The 21,970-nt window shown below is 38.6% G+C and overlaps 1 protein-coding gene across 1 annotated transcript; it reads right to left on the minus strand.

The window, feature by feature from the left end:
* Nucleotides 1-863: 863 nt before the first annotated feature.
* On the minus strand, nt 864-10,988 carry tnfrsf18 (tumor necrosis factor receptor superfamily, member 18). Its single transcript, XM_062997170.1, has 6 exons — nt 10,859-10,988; nt 8,036-8,155; nt 5,079-5,166; nt 4,920-4,990; nt 3,487-3,606; nt 864-1,051 (listed from the first exon to the last, which is right to left on the minus strand). The coding sequence occupies exons 1-6, from the start codon at nt 10,986-10,988 to the stop codon at nt 864-866; spliced, it is 717 nt and encodes a 238-aa protein (XP_062853240.1).
* Between the last annotated feature and the right edge of the window lie 10,982 nt (nt 10,989-21,970).

Below are 21,970 nucleotides of genomic sequence, written 5' to 3' on the forward strand. Positions count from 1 at the left end.
TGACAAGTAATGTTTTATTATGTAGATATTACACAGAGCAAATCCACAAGGACTAAACGTTTGCCATGGTAAGCTGGTATTACTGATATGGTAATGCTGGTAATAATATCCAAAAGGGGTTACTTATTTAAAATAGGAAAAATTTAATAATTCTCAGAAATCTGCTGATGTTTTTTTTTCTTTTCCACCTTTAAACACACCCACACAAGGCCAGATATAAAGTGCCCCTGATAGCTTGGTTTAGGAGTCTTCAGAACTGGCCGGCATGGTGGTTCAGTGGGTAGCACTGTCGCCTCACAGCAAGAACTTTCTCGATTTGATCCCCAAGTGGGGCGGTCCGTGTTTTTTCTGTGTAGAGTTTGCATGTTCTCCCCGTGTCTGCATGGGTTTCCCCCGAGAGCTCTGATTACCTCCCACAGTACAAAGACATGCAAGAGAGGTGAATTGGAAATACAAAATTGTCCATGACTGTGCTTGATATTAAACTTGTGAACTGATGAATCTTGTAGGGCAGTTAATGATCTGGACAAGTAATCGAAAGGTTACTGGTTCAAGCCCCAGCACTGCCAGGTTGCCACTGTTGGGTCCTTGAGCAAGACCCTTAACCCTTACTTGCTTAGGCAGTATACTGTCACAGTCTGCTAAAGGCTGAAAATGTAAATGAATAAAACAAAATGTGAACCGCCTGGAAAGCCCCAATCACATATTTGAGAAGCACGGTCATAGCTAAATGCTAAGTCAACCCCTATAAAAGTGACTCACATTTTTACTTTTCACATTTTATCAAAAGTTATTTTTACATAATTACATATGAACATGTGACTTTATGAAAAACATAACATGTCCAAAAAAACACATGTAATTCACACGCAAATTTCCAGTGACTTCTCTTCAGTAGACTCTTCTGAACTGATGTCATGAAAACCATTTAGGTTACACATCTCCCCCTTTTCTTCTTTAGACAGCTTATAGCCACATTCCTCAGATTGCAGCACCAGTGAATGTATGGGTGGATGACATTCTGGCAAAAAAAACATAAAGAAGTCAAACATTTTTACCAGTTACAACAATGACAAGCTACACATCAAGCAGCACCTGAAACCTCAGTAGCTGATGCCCCAACCACGGCTTTGAGACCTGGAAAAGTTTCGTCATCATCATTCTGGAATATTCTTATAATTGTGCCGAATATTGGCTAACAAATATAACTATTAGCACAAAAACTGCAAAATGTAGATAAATAATTTTCCAATAATTTCCACAACCTAACCAATTTACTGGGCAAGAGTCAGGAAACACCTTGGACAGGTTGCCAGTCCACCACAGGGTACACACACACACACACACACACACACACACACACTGCAAATTTTAATAGCTCCAATTGGCCTGACTGCATGTCTTGTGGGAGGAAAACAGACCTCCTGTGCTACCCACTGCGCCACTGTGCCGCCCTCAAGTTTTCCATTATCATATATTAGTCCAGATAAAAGAAATTTAATAACCTCAACCCAATCCATTATGGAGCCTTGTTCAACTCAGCCTTAATGATCAGTAAAACATTGGAAATCTTCTCTTTCTACTTGTATCAGTTAAATAAAGGTTTGGGAGAGTTAACAAATCACTGATTCTTCTTTTTATTGCAGTTTAGAAAATCTCTATGTTTGTAGATGTCCAACTGGCTAATAACACCACTGGGGATTTAACCACTGAATCCTAGCGATAGTGGGCGAGTGCAGTTTTTTTTGTTTTTGTTTTGTTTATGCATTTTCTACCCATTTTTTCTCCGGACTTTAGCATATCCAATTACACTGGTCAACAGAGATTTTGTTTCTTGAACACTTTTGGGTGTGTCTTAGGTGTTTTGAGCTGCTGATAACAAAAATCACCTCAGAATTTTCCTATCACGTACCATTTAATTGATTCATGCCTCAAGGATGTCTTGTTATACAGTGACAATGTCTGTCCTTCAGTACATGTTGGTATGCTGCACACATGAAGGAAACATACCAGAACATGGAACTGTTGTCGAAACACATCAAGTACAGCAACTACAACTGAAACATCTGGAGATTTAGAGATTTAGAGTGGCACTGCTTCTTGGATTGCAGCTCAGATATACCAAGTATTGCTGCTTCATTTGCAATTGGGACAGCCATAAGAAGAATCATATTACACTAAAAAAGAAAGAACTGGCCAAATCATCAGAATTTGACCCAATTTGGCACATAAACCACTTGTGGACCCAAAAAAAAAGATATTCACTTCACATAAAACTCAGGCTGATGAAAAATTTTATGAAAGCAATGAACAAAAAGGGGGAAGTGTTCCCAAGAATAACTGATACCAAGATTAGTGAAGGCATTTCTGTTGGTCCACAAATGCGACACATTATGAATGATCAGTTCAAAGAGCTGGTGGTGAGACCTGAGAAAATCACTTGGAAATCATTTCAGGATGTTGCTGAAAATTTTCGACTGCCAAACTTCATCAAACTGGTTGACAACCTTCTTCAATCTTACAAAGTAATGAAGTGCAGCGTCACTGAAAATTCATTCCCTGCATTGACACCTGGATTTCTTCCCTAATCTTGGTGCAGTAAGTGATGAGCATGGCGAATGCTTTCACCAAGACATTGCCACAATGGAAAAATGTTACCAAGGCCACTGGAATCCGTCAATGCTGGCTGACTATTGCTGGACACTAATACGAGATGCACCAGATGTTGAGTAGAAACAAAAATCAGCAGCAAAACACTTTTAGCTCGGTTGAACTAATGACAGGTATAAGATTTGAATATGTTATAATCAGTAAAACTTAATCTCATGTTTCTCAAAATTTCTATGTGATACAGACAATCAGAAACTACATTTGTGTTCAGCTCGAATGGGTCTGTCACAATCACCAAAAAAATTCAAGGAAACAGAACTTTGGCAAAAAATTGTTGTCCAGTGTTATCCAATTGCATTATGCTTCCTCTCTACTGATGCCAATCCCTGCCCTGATTGAGGAAACAAAAAATGTGTGGTTTTAGAGCTTGGTGGGGCTCTACCTTGCTACTGTTACCATGTAACCCAGTACTACCTGTTGCATGAGAGGTGATAGCACGGCACCTCAGGGCATATGACTCAGGGTGTATGACTTCCAGAACTGAACACCGGGCCAGTGATAGCTCAGTGGTTAAGGTACTGGACTAGTAAACAGAAGGTTGCCGGTTCAAGCCTCGCCACCACCAAGTTGCCACTGTTGGGTCCCTGAGCAAGGCCCTTAACCCTCAATTGCTCATTGTGTAAGTCGCTTTGGATAAAAGCGTCTGCTAAATGCTGAAAATGTCAAATGTCAAATAAAAAATGATAATAATCAAACAGCTGAACCTAACAAGCTTTTAACAAAGTTACTTACACAATTCACAGTCTTTTAAATGTTGCTGTTGATGTAAGGGGTTTATTTATACTTACAGTAAGCCATGTGTTTGCTGTCACTTACTTTTCTTTACTCTTCTTTCTGTGGTCTTTTGAAAGCAGAGGTTAATAATTAGTGCCACACAGATCAAACTACAAATGACTAACCCTGCTATCATGATGCTAGAAGTCAGCTGATTTGAATCTGTGAGAGTGGGCACATAAAGTCACATAATGAGTCAATATGAAAGAAATCAAAACAACATAAAATTATCATTACTCATATAAATATATCTAAAATTTGAAATCATGTATTACTATAAATGTTTAATATTTAAAAGGAATTGAACTAATGTTACATGTGCATACACAAATTTTATTTTTCATCTGTTGTACTGAGGCCACCCACAATACCATGTCACAACTATCTCTGTCATGGAAATTTGAACATGGCCCACTACTTAACCTAACCTAAACATTATCAGCACTTGAACACAAAAAAACAATGTGTAACATCACAAAATGCTCCCTAGAATATTGTAAAATCATGCTGCAATAACATGGATGATTAGAGGTGTGCACAAACAAGCGGGCCAGATGTGTGCAAGCTTAAGTGCATTCTGTCACCAAGGGGAAACATATCAAATACTAGAAAATTCTGCTCCTATCACGGCGTTGTAAGATGGTGAGAGATGGACATCTATGTGAAGAAGAAACGACCATCCCTGAGGGGGGCCTGAGAGTACATCTCTCACCATCTTACAACGCCGTGATAGGAGCTATACCCCAATCATATGTGAAAGGCACACATGGACATTGTAATTAATGGTCATTGTGATATGCATTGCATATGGACCTAATCACTGGTTTCATTGTTATGCAAAGGTCGGTGATCGGTCAATATGCAAATCGTCTGCATATAAGATTGGTCTTATTCACCACCAGCTCAGACTGAAGCAGTCACTTGGATGAGTGACGAAACGTATCTCTACACCAAACTTGTGTCCAGATGAACTGATTCAACTTTGTGGACTTGTTAGACATTCCATTCCAAAACCCAGACCCAAACAGTTACTATAACAGTTTCCACTCTTCTGGAAAGGCTTTTTACTGGATTTAGGAGTGTCTGTGGTAATATGTAACCCTTCATTTCAGTAAGCATTTGTGAAGTCAATGTTCCATCTCAAATTCATCTCAAATTTGAACAATGTGGTCGTGATCAGGGCTTTGTGTAAGCCACTGGAGTTCCTCCGCACCAATCTCGTCACACTATGTCCTTAATGGACCTTGTTTTTTTTTAATGATTCCAAACTGATAATACAAATTTAAAAGCATGTTATTTATTTTCTTCCTATGATTGTATACACTTGTTAGCAATGGGTGTGATCACAAAATCCAAATTTAATAATTATGGGGGTGCCCACATACTTTTGGTCATATGGTTAAAATGGCAGGTAAATTTGTAAAGTGAAAAAGTTGCACAAAACTTTAACTGATGGACTGATAAAAGGCACTAACCATGACAACCACATCGCGTGTTGTGCGTCCTGTTTCCAGCTGAGAGAACCAGCAAACCGACTTTACTGCAGCTGTTTCCAACAACACAGTTAGTATGATAAGATTATCAAAACCTTTTGCAAGATAAGTATTTCTGTTTTTAATATCACTGTGACTTACTCTGTTATGGGCTTACATGTGCTGTCTTCTTCATCATTGTATGTCATGTTAGGGCATGGTGTACATGTATAAGTAAACTTAAAGTTACCTGCCAAAAGCACAGGATGTGTTAAACGTTTACATTTTCTGCACTTAGCAGACGCTTTTATCCAAAGCAACTTACAATTATCATTGAATACAATTTGAGCAATTGAGGGTTGAGAGCCTTGCCCAAGGGCCCAACAGTGGCAACCTGGCAGTAGTGGGGCTTAAACTAGCAACCTTTTGATTACTGGTCAAGTACCTAAACCGCTGAGCTACTAGTAGAAGTACAGTGGTCTAAAACAAGATTAGGAGTTTATTTAACATGTTATTTTCCATTAATTTGCCTGAAAATGTTCATTGATAAGTATGAATCTTGTCACATTTAGAACCTTTGACTGTCTCAATACATTTTTCACAATATGCTACACAATTTTAGTCAATATAAATATACATTTATACATATATGTACACACAGTATACATATATACACACACACACACACACACACACACTAAGCAAATAGGTAAGAGCCTCCCATTGGATAATTACTGCATGGGCGATTATGTTTCAGCTGGCAACAAGTTATTTAACCCTAACTGATGCAGTGAGTAGCTTCTAATTTGTTGAACAACCATGTCGAAAGACACATCCTGTGGTCGTGAAAAAGATGTTAATCTGTTTCGGAAGGGTCAAATTATTGGCATGCATCAAGCAGAGAAAACATCTAAGGAGATTGCTGAAACTACTAAAATCAGGTTCAGAACTGTCCAACGCTATATTCAAAATTGGAAGGACAGTGGGGAAACATCATCTTTGAGGAAGGAATGTGGTTGGAAAAAAATGTTGAATGATCGTGATCGGCGATCACTTAAACGTTTGGTGAATAGTGAGATAGTAGAAAAACTACAGTAGAACTCAGGGATGTGTTTAATAGTGAAAGTCAGACTATATATATATATATTTTTTTTTTTTTTTTTATTTTTTTTTTTTTTTATTAATTTTTTTATTTATTATTATTATTATTTTTTTTTTTCGTGATCTCAGCGTGTGTTTTCACCACTGCGCCACCTGAGCGGCTGTTTAGTATTCTTTTAAAAGTAAATATTTTGAAGCTGATTATACTCTGTGATGCCCTGCAAATAAATTGTGAACCCTAAACATGTCACCAATCTATCAAAGGGCAACTCAGACATCTTTATTTACTTTGAATAAAGAAAGAAACCTACATGGACACAAAGGGAACATGCCGGTTCTTAAGTTGCTTGATGTCACCCACTCCACCAGATCAAAACTAAACCTTTTTTGGTAAATAAAGATTTTATCTGCATGTATTGTTGCACAATGTACCACAAAAATGTTTTTAACCAGTAAAAATGTTTTTAAAACTTGTGGTTTGTACAACCCCAAATCAGAAAAAGCTGGGACAGCATTGAAAATGCAAATTATAAAATAAAACACTTACATTTACTTTTATTTAATTGCAGACAGGATGAACCTGAGATATATCCTGTTTTATTTGCTTAACTTCATTTAATTTATTAATAAACATCCATTCCTGCATTTCAGACCTGCAACACATTCCAAAAAGAGTTGGGACAGTAACACATTTACCACTTTGTAATGTTGCCATTCCTTTTCACCACACTTAAAAGACGTTTTGGCACAGAGGAGAACAAGAGATTTAGTGTTTCAGCTTTTATTTTGTCCTGTTCTTCCAGCAAACACGTCTTAGGATCTGCAACAGTACGGGGTCGTCGTTGTCACATTTTTAGTGTCAAAATTCTCCACACATTATCTATTGGGGACAGATCAGGACTGCAGGCAGGCCAGTGCAGTACTCGTACCCTCCTCTTCTGCAGCCATGCCTTTGAAATGTGTGCAGCATGTGGTTTTGCATTGTCTTGTTGAAAAATGCATGGACGTCCCTGGAAAAGATGACGTCTTGAAGGCAGCATATGTTGCTCTAAGATCTAAATGTACTTTTTTGCATTAATGCTGCATCACAAAAGTGTAAATGACCCCTGCCAAGGGCACTGACACCACCCCATACCATGACAGACCCTGGCTTTTGGACTTGCTGGTGATAACAGTCTGGATTTTTTTCCAAAAAAGACCTGGAATGCTGATTCATCTGATCACAACACACGTTTCCACTGTGTGATAGTCCATTCTAGATGCCTCTAAGGCCCAGAGAAGTCGACGCTGCTTCTGGACATGGTTAACATAAGGCTTCTTTTTAGCACAGTGAAGTTTTAAGTGGCATTTGTTAAAGTAATTCCGTGTTGCAGTGCTTGACAAAGGTTTGCCAAAGTAATCCCTCACCCATGTGGTTATATCAGCTATTGTTGAGTGGCTGTTCTTGATGCAGTGCTGTCTGAGGGATGGAAGATCATAATCTTGCACCCTTGGCCTTTACACACTGAAATTCCTATTCCTATTTGCAACCCCCTTCCAATCTTTCTTTGAGGTTTATTGTTTTTAAACATTTCAATAATTTTCTCACACATTTGTTGACAAACTGGAGATCCTTTGTTCATCTTTGCTCATCCAAGACTCAGTCTTTCCTGAATGCTGCTTTTGTACCAAACCATGATTACGATCACCTGTTGACATCAGCTGTTAGGAATCACATCATTGTTTAGTTTTTTCACCTCATTACTAGCACTAAATTGCCACTGTCCCAACTTTTTTGGGAATGTGTTGCAGGCCTGAAATGCAGGAATGGAGGTACATTAACAAATGAAATGAAGTTGAGCAGACAAAACATAAAAAATCTTGGGTTCAAACTGTCTGGAATTAACTCAAATCGAAGTAAATGTAAGGGACACTGCATTTTAATTTTATTTACATTGTCCGTACTGTCCCAACTTTTTGTTATTTGGGGTTGCAGTTACTGAATTCCTATCATAGAGGAAAGGAGTCTGATTTCTTACCCGCTCTCTTGAGCCTTTCTCCTCGTTTGCACTTTGGTCTCAAGGCACAATCTGAACAATCAGAATTGATGCACAGAGGTTTATCACTGCAGGAGCATCTGGTGTTGGTTTTAGAGTTTGCTGCATTGCAATTTCCACACACGGTAGCACTGACAGCATTGCAAAGTTGTATGGGATATTCACCTGTAGAAAGCATTATGTTAGAAGCTATGCTTAAAATATATATAAAAAATACAATAAAATCCAATTGTTAATTCTATCTAAAAATTAAGAAATAGTATACACACTATATGACCAAGGATACTCTATGTAGACACTCATTCAAAACCATCAGCCTTATATTGATCAGGCATAGCATTATGACCACCTTCTTGATATTGTGTTGGTCCCCCTTTTGGTGCCAAAACAGCCATGACCTGTCAAGGCATGGAGTCCACCAGACCCCTGAAGGTGTGCTGTGGTATCTGACACCAAGGTGTTAGCAGCAGACCCTTTAACTCCTGTAAGTTGTTGGGGCCTCCATGAGATCTGGGAAATTTGGAGGCCAAGTCAATACCTCAAACTTGTTGTTGTGCTCCTCAAGCCATTCCTGAACCATTTTTGCTTTGTGGCAGGGCGCATTATCCTGATGAAAGAGGCCACAGCCATCAGGGAATACAATTTCCATGAAATGGTATAAATGGTCTGCAACAATGCTTAGGTAGGTTGTATGTGTCTTCAGCAATCTGAGCTACAGTAGCTCGTCTGTTGGATAAGACCACACAAGCCAGCTTTAACTCCCCATGTGCATCAACAAGCCTTGGCCGCCCATGACCCTGTCGCCGGTTTAACACTGTTCCTTCCTTGGACCACTTTGGATAGATACTGACCACTGCAGAACAGGAACAACCCACAAGTGCTGAGGTTTTGGAGATGCTCTGACACAATTTGGTCCTTGTTAAACTCTTTCAAATCCTTACGCTTGCCCATTTCTCCTGCTTCTAACACATCAACTTTGAGGATAAAATGTTCACTTGCTGCCTAATATATCCCACCCACTAACAGGTGCTGTGATGAAGAGATAATCAGTGTTATTCACATAATGTTATGTCTGGTCAGTGTATAACAGGATCCTTTGCCCTTTCTAAACTAACAGCCTCTATTCACCTGAGCCCTTCAAGATTTTAAGCTGGTTAGTGACAATTTATTCCCATTCTGTCAAAAGAGCATTTGTAAGGCACTGTTAAGGTCAGTGCATTCACACGACATGTGCATTTACATGTGTCTTTATAGAATATACATTTAACATCCCCAAACTGCTGCACCAGCATGGAAGTATAAAAGTCACAAATGTGAAAGAATATTGTTTGTTTGTTTATTTATTGGGATTTTAATATAATGTTTACACACTTTGGTTACATTTATGACAGGACAGGTAGTTACTCAATACATTCATCCATTTAAGTTCAATGTCAACAATCATGGCCAATTTAGTTTCACCTCACTTGCATGGTTTTGAACTGTGGGAGAAAACTGGTGCATGCAAACATGCAAACTCCACACAGAAAGGACCCAACTCGGAATCAAATCCAGGACCACCTTGCTATGAGGTGACATTGCTACCCACTGAGCCACCGTGCCAGTGTTATATACCTGATTTTATGGCTGTGACTGAATCACCACTCAATGATTAGACTGAGTACATACATTTAGTCATGTAGTGTATTGCTATCATTTAGATTTGAACAACTGAAAGCCGCAAACATTCCTAGAATCTGGATATCCACATTTGGGTATGCCTGAAGATAGGTACATACAGAAATTTTGAGGATTAATTTATTCATATATTGATATGTCAGACATGCAGCATGAGCGAAGTGGTCTAAGGTTGTAACTCAATAACAAAGGCAGATAGAATTTAAAGCTTTTAAACACACTTAACGCTTAGCCAGAAAACAACACATAATTAAATGAGCCAGTCTAAGCAAAATCTGAGTTGCACAAATCTGTAATTCTTGGAATTCTTTTAACCAAAGCTTTTTATGCATACTCACTGGCATCTTTATTGGGAACGCCAAGCATGATGCAATTGCTTCAACCACATCTTAAAAATGCTCTATTGGATTCAAATCTGGTTGTGTGTAAACTATGACCAAAGAAAAAGAATGTATGATTGGTACCAGAAAGGCCATTATGTGCTAGAAAAATGTTTTCCAATCATTACCAATCAGCACTCGACTGAACTATTGACACAGGGCAGATTGACTCCTCATTTCAATCCTGCCATTATCATTTTGCAGAAGAAATCAAGATTTATAAAAGCAGGCCACATTTTTCTATTCACTGTTTAGTTCTGGTGAACCTTTGGCCACTTTAGCCCTAGATTTCTGTTCTTTACTGGCAGGAATGGTACCTGATGTGGTCTTGTTGCTCATCAGCTTTAAGGTTTGACATGATGCATTTTGAAATGTTTTTCTGCTCACCATATTTGTGAAGAGTGATTGTTTTCATTACACTATATCCATTCTAACAAAGTTTTTTTTGTCACTATAGATATTTGTTCATCACCATTTTGACTTCTAGACTGATGTGAATGAAAATCTAGTCATCAGTTTCCAATATACATAAACCAGCCCATTTGGCACTAACAATCATTCCACAACCTATATAGATTTGCTGCCAAATGACTAAATGACTAATAATTGGATAATTATACATGTTAATCCAGCTGACACTGCTCATATTGACACTGTTCATTTAAGTGCCATGTTGGCAAATACAAACATTACTCATTTTTCTAATCTTAGAACAATAATAAAATTATAACAAAAACAATGGGCTTACCTTTGGGGCAGGAATCACAACATATCCCCCTATGTTCATACTGTGTCTTCCAGTTACATTTTAAATCCAAGCACATGGACAAGACATAGTCCATGATAAGCACTTTCAACCAGAGCTTAATGCTGTCCATTTTAGGCACATGCTGTGAGTTGATGTGTGCAGTATATATATGGCTTAGCTCTCTGCGGCTCACGTCACTGCTTTTGGTTTCAGCCCACATGAACAAACCAAAAGCTAGCAGGAACTAAAAAGAAAGAGAGAGTAAAAGTGTGAGAGAGAGAGAGAGAGAGAGAGAGGTGAATCTGCCATTCTGATGTGCTTTCAAAAATTCAATATTTTCATGTTTTTACCACCGCTGGTCAGGGTCATAGTCAATCAGGTCACTGGGTGAAATGCAGTAACACACACGGACAGGATGCGACTCCATTGCAGGGCCTCCTCAGCCATCCCCTCTCTGCTCAAGCATTGTCAGTCAGGTCTGTATGTACAGTCAAGCCAGAAAGTTTGCACACCCCTTTCACCTTCTCCACGTTTTATTACGTTACAGACTCATTCTATAATAGAGTTAATTGAGTTCTTTTTTGCCTCAAACATATACACAATCACCAATAAACAGGGTTTAGAAAATATGCAATTTTATTTTACTGGCAAAAATGGTTTATTTAGGGGTTACATATCTGTACACACCCTTAGCCTAATACTTGGTTGATGCACCTTGGGCTGCAATTACAGTGTCAAGGCGTCCTGAGAAAGAAGCGACAAGCTTGACACACTTGTTTCTAGACATTTTTGCCCATTCCTCTTGGAATATCCTTGCAAGCTCCGTCAGGTTGGGGGGAGCGTTGATACACAGCCATTTTCAACTCCTTCCACAGATGTTCAAATGGATTCAGGTCTGGACTCTGGCTGGGCCACTCAAGGACATTCACAGACTTTCTCCAGGACAAACTCCCCACTATGTTTCACAGAAGGCTGCAAGCACTCATTCGTCCAACTCTTCTTCTCACATATTGTTAACAATTGGACCCAAACATTTCAATGTGGATTAATTACTCCATAATACTGTTTTCCACTGATCTTAATTTTAATGTTTGTAAGCATTAGCACATCTTGGCCTTTTCATCTTGTTTCACTTCCGTTAAAGTGGTTTCTTGGCTGCTACCCTTCGAAAATGACTATTCTTGGTCAAGTCCTTCGGACTGTGGAAGAATAAACTTAGCATCTCAATGAAACTGCCAGATGCTAAACAAGGTCCTTGCTGGATTTCTTACGGTCCCCCATGAGGATGTTTTAAGAAACTTTTTCAGTCCTTTTTTTGTACTCACCTCTCCTGATTAGATCCAGTTTATTTGTTTTGATGTTTTGATTATGATTTACATATTAGCACACTTCCAATGAACTAAACTCATACAACATGTGTATGTGATGCTCAAGCATCTCTTCCATAAACCTGGTGTAACAAATCTTTATCACAGCAGTCATTTTGACATGAAATAGTAAGACAAATACAGGCATTAGCAATGACTTCAGGGTTTTATTCCATTTAGGTTTAAGAGAGCCAGGTTCCTGCTATTAATAAAAAGTGAGGTCACACTAAATACTTGCCAAATTTAGCATATAGGAGCAGGTTTTAAGCTGTTTTTTTTAAATATCCAATACAAATTTCTATTACTGTATATACAAATGCTATTTCTAGAAAATTTTAGATATTTTCAAAACCCCATTTTCAGAAAAGTTAGGACATTTTTAAAAAATGCAATAAAAAGCACAATCTGTGATTTTTTACCCTCCTGAATCTTTATTTAACAGACAAATATAAAAAACTTCCCAGAAAAGGATGTTGCCTTAAAAACAACATAACAAAGTTTTGCATTGCACCGGATTGTGTTAAATGATAAACAATTTTCTGAATTACTGCCAAGCCCATTTGGTTATAAGTATACTGACATCTGAGGCCCCAAAGCTTACGCACATTTAACTTTGGTATTTGGCCTTGGCCTACACAGACTGAGATTTCTCCAGATTCAATGAATCTTTTTAAAATATTATGTACAGCAGTTGGTTAAATATCTTGCATTAAGAAATGTGCTTTTTGAATTGATTGACAATTCTCTCACAAAGTTTTGCACAAAGTGGTGAGCCACAACCCATTATCGTTCGCAGTGACTGAGCCTTTGATGGATCCTCCTTTATACCCAATTATTATTCCCTCACCTGTTACCAATTCACCTGCTTGTGAATGTTTCAAAAAGTATAAACTTTATACTGTTGTTTTGCCCTATCCCTGTTTACAAAATACAATATAGCTGATCAGTGAAAATCACACTGGAAATCTTTCCATTCTTGTCAGTTAAAGATTCAGAAGAAATAATAAATCACAGACTCTCCTTTTTAAACCCATAATCATTGAGGAGAGCAAACTGACACATGCCCCCTCCGACACGTCAGCAGTAGCCGACTGCATCTTTTCACCTGCACGAGGCGACAGCCATACCCTCATCAGCATTATTCCTCTACTCTGTGCAGACTCCATCAATCAGCCAGCAGAGGTCTTAATTGCATCAGTTATGAGGTCCCTATCCGGCTCCCTACCTGGATGAACAACAGCCAAACGTTGTTCATGTGGCCGCCCAGCCCAACCGGATGGCAGAGCTGAGATTCTATACGATGTATTCGAAATCCCAGCTCTGGTGTGCTAGCGTATTTTACCGCTGTGCCACCTGAGCGGCAAAAATGCATTTTTTAATTATCATAAAATAATAAAAAATTACAACACTAACATTTTTTAACCATTATTTGTTAAAACGTTTAGAATTTCAGTCCGAAACACTCAATTTAAAAAATAAAATTATATTTTTATACTATACTATACTATACTATACTATACTATACTATACTATACTATACTATACTATACTATACTATACTATACTCTAATGTAGAATTTTAGGGATACAGAATCTTTAATACTGTCATTTCACACTTATTTAACCCTTACATAATATTGCTGATCTCAAAACCTAATGCTAGTCTGTCTGACCTAAAGTTGGGTTACAACATGATTAAACCACTGTAAACTCAATAATAAGCCTTAATTTGCTGGGGGGTTTTATAAACACCACCCAAATAATCACCTGATCAATGTGTGTTGAATCAATTATGAAAGGTAAGGAACACTTAAGAGTACTGTTTGAAAATTCCAAACCTAAGTCGCAGCAGCAAACCTACCTGGCTGTGGGAAAAAAAATGACAATTTCGTCATTGGCCTTATTATGTTGACAAACCCCTGTGTAACTGTACAAAACTTTAAGGATTATCTAATGAAGGCTGGGACAAATGTGTCTGTGGCAACCATAAGATGATCATTTAACATCCAAGGACTTCTTGAACAGACTCCACAATGGATGCCACTACTGACCAAGAAGCACAGGAACGTTAACTGGAATACACCAGAAGGAAATGTCTGCAGATTCTGGAATGGAACAAAGTTCTATGGAGCAATAAATCAAAACATCAACTAAATTAAAACATCTCCAAATGTAAATCCAATAGAAATTCTTTGGTGTAATTTAAAGCAAGTAGTTGCAAAACCAAAGCCATCAAATCTCAATGAGCTGGACGCTTTGCATGATAAGAATAAGCAAAGATTCCACAAGAGAAATGTCAGAATCTTGAAATCGCTCATTAGTGGTTATCAAGAAAAAGGATGTTCCAACAACAGCAGTTGCAGGGCAGTTGTAGCCTAGCAGTTAGAGTACTAGATTAGTAATCAGAAGGTTGCCAGTTCCAGCCCCACCACTGCCAGGTTGTCACTGTTGGGCCCATGAGCAATGCCCTTAACACTCAATTGCTTAGACTGTACACTGTCACAACTGTAAGTCGCTTTGGATAAAGGCGTCTGCTAAATGCTGAAAATATAAATATAACAAGGACTGAGGCTGGTTGTTGAATATTAGTGCACATGGACATTTGTCAAGAAAACTAGATGTTTCTCATTCAGACTCAAAATGGCCAGCTTATCAAATTTGCTTGTATTTTCAATAAATATTCTACTGAGCGCATGCACAGCTCATTGTACTTTTTGTGTACCTTTACACTGTTTGTACAGAATGTACATACACAGTTTGTGTGGTTCATGTGTATTTATAAGCGTTGGCCATGACATTTTACTAAAAGGTTTAGATATGCTTACTCAGATGCTTGTCACTCGCCTTAAGAAACCACAAGCTAAACACATTTCTTGTAGACAAAGTGGGAATACCCAAATTCTACAATTTACCAGCATTGCAACTTTTCAGAGTAAAGATGTATGTAAATGCAGAGTTTTTTTTTTAGATTAGTACTCTAAAAAGTGTGGTCACGCTGGAAAAAAATGCTAATTATTGTCACTGTATATTAATTGTTCCATCTCATTCATAATGACTTAGAGATTTTCCAGCTGCAGTTAAAAATAAAAACAAACACCTTTTACGTACATTACAAAGAAAAGGTTTTCTGGATAAATACTATGAATTTAAGAAAACTGTCTTTAAATAATGATTTCCTTAAAATACCCACAATTTGATCTGAAAAGGTTTGTATTATAAACCAAATGCAGTTTGTGCACCACAGTCAGTTATGTGGTCCTTACCAACCTCTGTAAAAATAAAACAAATAACATCAGATCAAAACAAAATCAGAACAAAATCATAAAAGTAAACCAATATTCAGAAACCAGATGGTAAAAGTAAATACACCCTATGATTAAAAGACATGTACAACCACCTTTAGTACAACCCGAAATCAGAAAAAGTTGGGACAGCATGGAAAAAGCAAATAATAAAAAAACACAGAGTTTCTTGCATTTACTTTGACTTTTATTTGATTGCAGACAAGATGAACCTGAGATATTTTATGTTTTATCTGCTCAACTTCATTTCATTTATTAATAAACATCCATTCCTGCATTTCAGGTCTGCAACACATTCCAAAAAGTTTGGACGGTAAAGCATTTACCACTTTGTATTGTTGCCATTCCTTTTCACCACATTTAAAAGACGTTTTGGCACCGAGGATACCAAGTGATTTAATGTTTCAGCTTTTATTTTGTCCCATTCTTCCTGCAAACACGTCTTAAGATGTGCAACAGTACGGGGTCGTCGTTGTTACATTTTTTCTTTCAAAATTCTCTATAAGGGGCAGGTCAGGACTGCAGGCAGGCCAGTCCAGTACCCGTACCTTACCATGCCTTTGTAATGTGTGCAGCATGTGTTTTTGCATTGTCTTGTTGAAAAATGCATGGACGCCCCTAGAAAAGATGATGTCTGGAAGGCAGCATATGTTGCTCTAAGATCTCAGTGTACTTTTCTGCATTAATGCTGCATCACAGAAGTGCAAATGACCTTTGCCAAGGGCACTGACACGACCCCATACCATGACACATCCTGGCTTTTGGACTTGTTGCTGATAACAGTCTGGATGGTTTTATTTCGTCTTTCGTCAGGAGCACACGACGTCCATTTTTTCCAAAAAAGACCTGGAATGCTGTTTCATCTGACCACAATACATGTTTCCACTGTGTGATGGTCCATCCTAGATGCCTTTGAACACCGAGAAGTCACCACCGCTTCTGGACATGGTTAACATAAGGCTTCTTTTTTGCACAGTAAAGTTTTAAGTGGCATTTGTGCATGTAACTCTGTATTGTAGTGCTCAACAAAGGTTTGCCAAAGTAATCCCTCACCCATGTGGTTATATCAGCTATTGTTGAGTGGTGGTTCTTGATGCAATGCCACCTGAGGGATCAAAGATCACGGGCGTTCAGCTTAAGCTTGCGCCCTTGGACTACACACTGAAATTCCTCCCGATTCCTTGAATGGTTTAATGATATTATGCACTGTAGAGGGAGAAATATGCAAATCACTTCATATGTTTGTAAACATTTCAATAATTTTCTCACACATTTGTTGACAAACTGGAGATCCTCTGATCATCTTTGCTCATCAAAGACTCTTTGCCTTCCCTGGATGCTGCTTTTGTACCAAACCATGATTACAATCACCTGTTGACATCACCTGTTTAAAATTGCATCATTATTTACAGTGTATCACAAAAGTGAGTACACCCCTCACATTTCTGCAAATATTTCATTATATCTTTTCATGGGACAACACTATAGACATGAAACTTGGATATAACTTAGAGTAGTCAGTGTACAGCTTATATAGCAGTGTAGATTTACTGTCTTCTGAAAATAACTCAACACACAGCCATTAATGTCTAAATAGCTGGCAACATAAGTGAGTACACCCCACAGTGAACATGTCCAAATTGTGCCCAAATGTGTCGTTGTCCCTCCCTGGTGTCATGTGTCAAGGTCCCAGGTGTAAATGGGGAGCAGGGCTGTTAAATTTGGTGTTTTGGGTACAATTCTCTCATACTGGCCACTGGATATTCAACATGGCACCTCATGGCAAAGAACTCTCTGAGGATGTGAGAAATAGAATTGTTGCTCTCCACAAAGATGGCCTGGGCTATAAGAAGATTGCTAACACCCTGAAACTGAGCTACAGCATGGTGGCCAAGGTCATACAGCGGTTTTCCAGGACAGGTTCCACTCGGAACAGGCTTCGCCAGGGTCGACCAAAGAAGTTGAGTCCACGTGTTCGGCGTCATATCCAGAGGTTGGCTTTAAAAAATAGACACATGAGTGCTGCCAGCATTGCTGCAGAGGATGAAGACGTGGGAGGTCAGCCTGTCAGTGCTCAGACCATACGCCGCACACTGCATCAACTCGGTCTGCATGGTCGTCATCCCAGAAGGAAGCTGACGCACAAGAAAGCCCGCAAACAGTTTGCTGAAGACAAGCAGTCCAAGAACATGGATTACTGGAATGCCCTGTGGTCTGACGAGACCAAGAGAAACTTGTTTGGCTCAGATGGTGTCCAGCATGTGTGGCGGCGCCCTGGTGAGAAGTACCAAGACAACTGTATCTTGCCTACAGTCAAGCATGGTGGTGGTAGCATCATGGTCTTGGGCTGCATGAGTGTTGCTGGCACTGGGGAGCTGCAGTTCATTGAGGGAAACATGAATTTCAACATGTACTGTGACATTCTGAAACAGAGCATGATCCCCTCCCTTCGAAAACTGGGCCTCATGGCAGTTTTCCAACAGGATAACGACCCCAAACACAACCTCCAAGATGACAACTGCCTTGCTGAGGAAGCTGAAGGTAAAGGTGATGGACTAAACCCAATTGAGCACCTGTGGCGCATCCTCAAGTGGAAGGTGGATGAGTTCAAGGTGTCTAACATCCACCAGCTCCGTGATGTCATCATGGAGGAGTGGAAGAGGATTCCAGTAGCAACCTGTGCAGCTCTGGTGAATTCCATGCCCAGGAGGGTTAAGGCAGTGCTGGATAATAATGGTGGTCACACAAAATATTGACACTTTGGGCACAATTTGGACATGTTCACTGTGGGGTGTACTCACTTATGTTGCCAGCTATTTAGACATTAATGGCTGTGTGTTGAGTTATTTTCAGAAGACAGTAAATCTACACTGCTATACAAGTTGTACACTGACTACTCTAAGTTATATCCAAGTTTCATGTCTATAGTGTTGTCCCATGAAAAGATATAATGAAATATTTACAGAAATGTGAGGGGTGTACTCACTTTTGTGATACACTGTAGTTTTTTCACCTTACTACTAGCCCTAAATTGCCACCGCCCCAAATGTTTTTGGAATATGTTGCAGGCCTGAAATGCAGGAATGGATGTTTATTAATAAATGAAATGAAGTTGAGCAGATAAAACATGAAATATAACATGAAATAATAAGTCATCATCAAAGTCATTTTCTGTAGGAGTTTATTAGTTTATTACATCATTTTGGAGAAACTTCAGCCCACTCTTCCCAACAGCATTACTTTAGTTTACTGATGTTTGAGAACATTAATTTATACACAACTCTCGGCTTAATATCTGGTCACAGCATCTCAATAGGGCTGATGTTTGGACTTTGACTCGGCAATACCAGCACCTTGTGTTTTTTTTCCTTTGGCCATTCACATGTCAATTTGCTGGTCAGCTTTGGATCACTGTCCTGTTACATGACCCAGCATCAGATGTTTTACAATTGCTGATGTCCTTGGATCTTCTTGGTATGATATAGACACACGCCTGAGTGCCTCAGAAATCCAAACGGACAAAATTTACGTGTCTAAATTATTAACTTATCTTGTGCATTTAATTAGTAATTAGTGAGATTATTTACTTGTTTACAGAAATTGGTGAGTCAAAAGTATTCAGACACCATTAGCTTGTTGGACAAATAATTTCAAACTAGTATGCCCATGAAATTTTGCCCAAAGATCATCAACTCACTGACTGATTTAAATTACTTGTAAGTCAGTTTGATTTGACTTTTCAATTAGTTTGATTCCAGCAAGATTGTTGTTCAAAGTCTGGCAGTATCTGGGCTAAAAAAAAGAATACACAGCTGTAAGCAATACTGATAAAATGAAATCCATCTTTAACGTGTAACATGAGTCACCACTGCCGACAGTGGTAAACCCAGAGCATGACACTTCATTTTCCTGTGTGTGACTATAAAGCAAAAACACAAACAGAAGATGTATTTTAGTGGAAATGTTATTGCAAAAAAAAAAAGTACCTTTTTCCCTGAGTGTAAAAACACCATTTAGTTTTTAGGGTCATCAGGGTCATTATATTATGCAATTAAATGCCAGTTGTTAACATACCTACTGTCATTCCTTATAGGCAAACTAACACAAAGTGCATCTTGGGATTGTGAATTTGGATTTACAATTTCTGAGTAATATTTTATAGTAAGCATCATTTTTGTTGGTGGTGTAGCACACAGCTAATTTGCAAGCATACATTTAGTTTCACTAACCACTTTGGTTAGAGTCATCCTGGTTAAGGTTACATTGTGTCTTGAGTCACCAAATTTGACTGAAATACACTTTGAACAAGGCACCAATTCATTACAGGGCATCACATACTCACACAGTCACTTAATCACTTACGAATAGTGGCAGTTTAGAGTAGACAACTTACCATCTGTATGTCTGGAATAGGTGGAAACCAATAAAATAGGTGGAAACCAGAGAGAATATGTTAAACTCCTAACAGACACTGATCGAAACCCAGGTTCTCAGGATCTGTGTGACACCCTCTACCAGCTGTGCCACCCTGTAACAAAACAACAATTGCAACAGTTTTATTATTATTACATTTGTTTTGCATGGCATTTGTTTTTATTTATTTATTTATTTCGCATTTCCCCCCAATTTTCCTCCCAATCTAGTTATATCCAATTACCCAATTGCATTACACTTCCTCTCTACTGAGGTTGACCTCCACTCTGACTGAGAAGAGCTGTGACTAACACATGCCCCCTCCGACACATGTGCAGTAGCCGACTGCATCTTTTCACCTGCACAAGACGGGTTCATATGTGGATCAGCCTTGTGTACGGAGAGACACACCCTGATCAATGCATTATCCCTTGACAGTGCAGGCGCCACCAATCAGCTAGCAGAGGTCATAATTGCATCAGTTATGAGGAATCCTCCCGGCACCCTTTTCTGGAACAACAGACCAATCGTTGTAAGTGTAGGCGCACAGCCTGCAGGGTGGGGTGTCTGTTACCACTGCACCACCTGAGCGCCCTTGCATGGCATTCTAGATATCCAGATCTAATCTGAAGAAGTCAGCATATCACATCTAGCAACAAGGATACATATTTCAAGATAACAGCAAAAATGGCCAGTATTAGAACAGTAATACAATGTTGGTAAAAGTTTGGGGGTTTTAAAAAATCTAACAATAAAAAGGCTGGGTGAACTCAAGTTATTAGGAAAAAAATCACAGGAAGAAGCATTATTTAACATTATTTATAGATTATTATTCATATATGAACAATCAGTGGACACTAACACACTAAATACCATGTTGTAATAAATGACATTTTATTAAGGTATTCAAACTTTTGCTATTAACTGTACATTATAAATTTTTTTTGCAAACTTTCTGCACAGCATGTTACTTTTGCACTGAATAACTAACATTGTGAGTTTTAGAGAAATTATATGAACCTACCAGTAAATGCATTCCCATCATTGTGTTGATGACATAAGACTAAACCACAAAGAGTGGTCGTATCTATGAAGGTAGTCCTGCTGACGCACTGTCTCTCTCTTTCGCTTTCTTAAACTCACTCACTAGGTCACACACAGTCAAGAACGTTGTGGTTGTACCCACGTCAGCTTGGCTTTGGGCCCTGGTAGGTGCTAAACCTATAATGTGACATTACTAGAAAACTTTTACCACACTTTGCAACAGTCAGTAGTGCTGTTAGGGGGGATCTGTAATATGTGGTGTAAGGTTAAATACTTAAACAGTACATTCAAAAATTTGTTGGATCACAAATATTCATACATACATTTTAATGTCATGTTTTACACTTTGGGTATTTGACAGGACAGGTAATTACACATTTACCATGAGTCATCAGTTCAAGTCTTTTTAATGTCAATCATGGACATTAAAAATCTCCAATTAACCTCACTTGCATGTATTTGGACTGTGGGAGAGCTCCCGAAGGAAACCCACGCAGACACGGGGAGAACATGCAAACCCCACACAGAAAGGACCAGGAATGCTCCACCTCCAATCAAACCCAGGACCTTTTTGCTGTGAGGCGACAGTGCTACCAACTGAGCCAACATGCTGCCCAAGCCATACAGTAACATACATTACAAATTTGTGGTCTTGAAAATTATATTATGTCATTTAACTCAGCTGGCGATTTTTTGTGACCAGTAAAAAAAGGCTTGTTTAAGTGCACCTAGTTTATGCACCTTTCTACTGTTTTCTTTGAATTTTGGACCACTATTCTGTTGCCAACTGCTCTACGTCTCTTAGATTTAAAGAGTGCCTTTTCTCAACAGCTCTCAACCATTCAAGATATGTGCTTTTGCAACATGCCTGTGAATTGTTTGAACTGTGTTTTTTTTTTTTGTGAAAAGCTTTTTATTACCATTTACATTTTTGGCATTTAGCAGACGCCTTTATCCAAAGCGACTTACAGTACTATGATAGTATA

This window comes from Trichomycterus rosablanca, chromosome 6 (assembly GCF_030014385.1).
Source record: "Trichomycterus rosablanca isolate fTriRos1 chromosome 6, fTriRos1.hap1, whole genome shotgun sequence".
Lineage (NCBI taxonomy): Eukaryota > Metazoa > Chordata > Actinopteri > Siluriformes > Trichomycteridae > Trichomycterus > Trichomycterus rosablanca.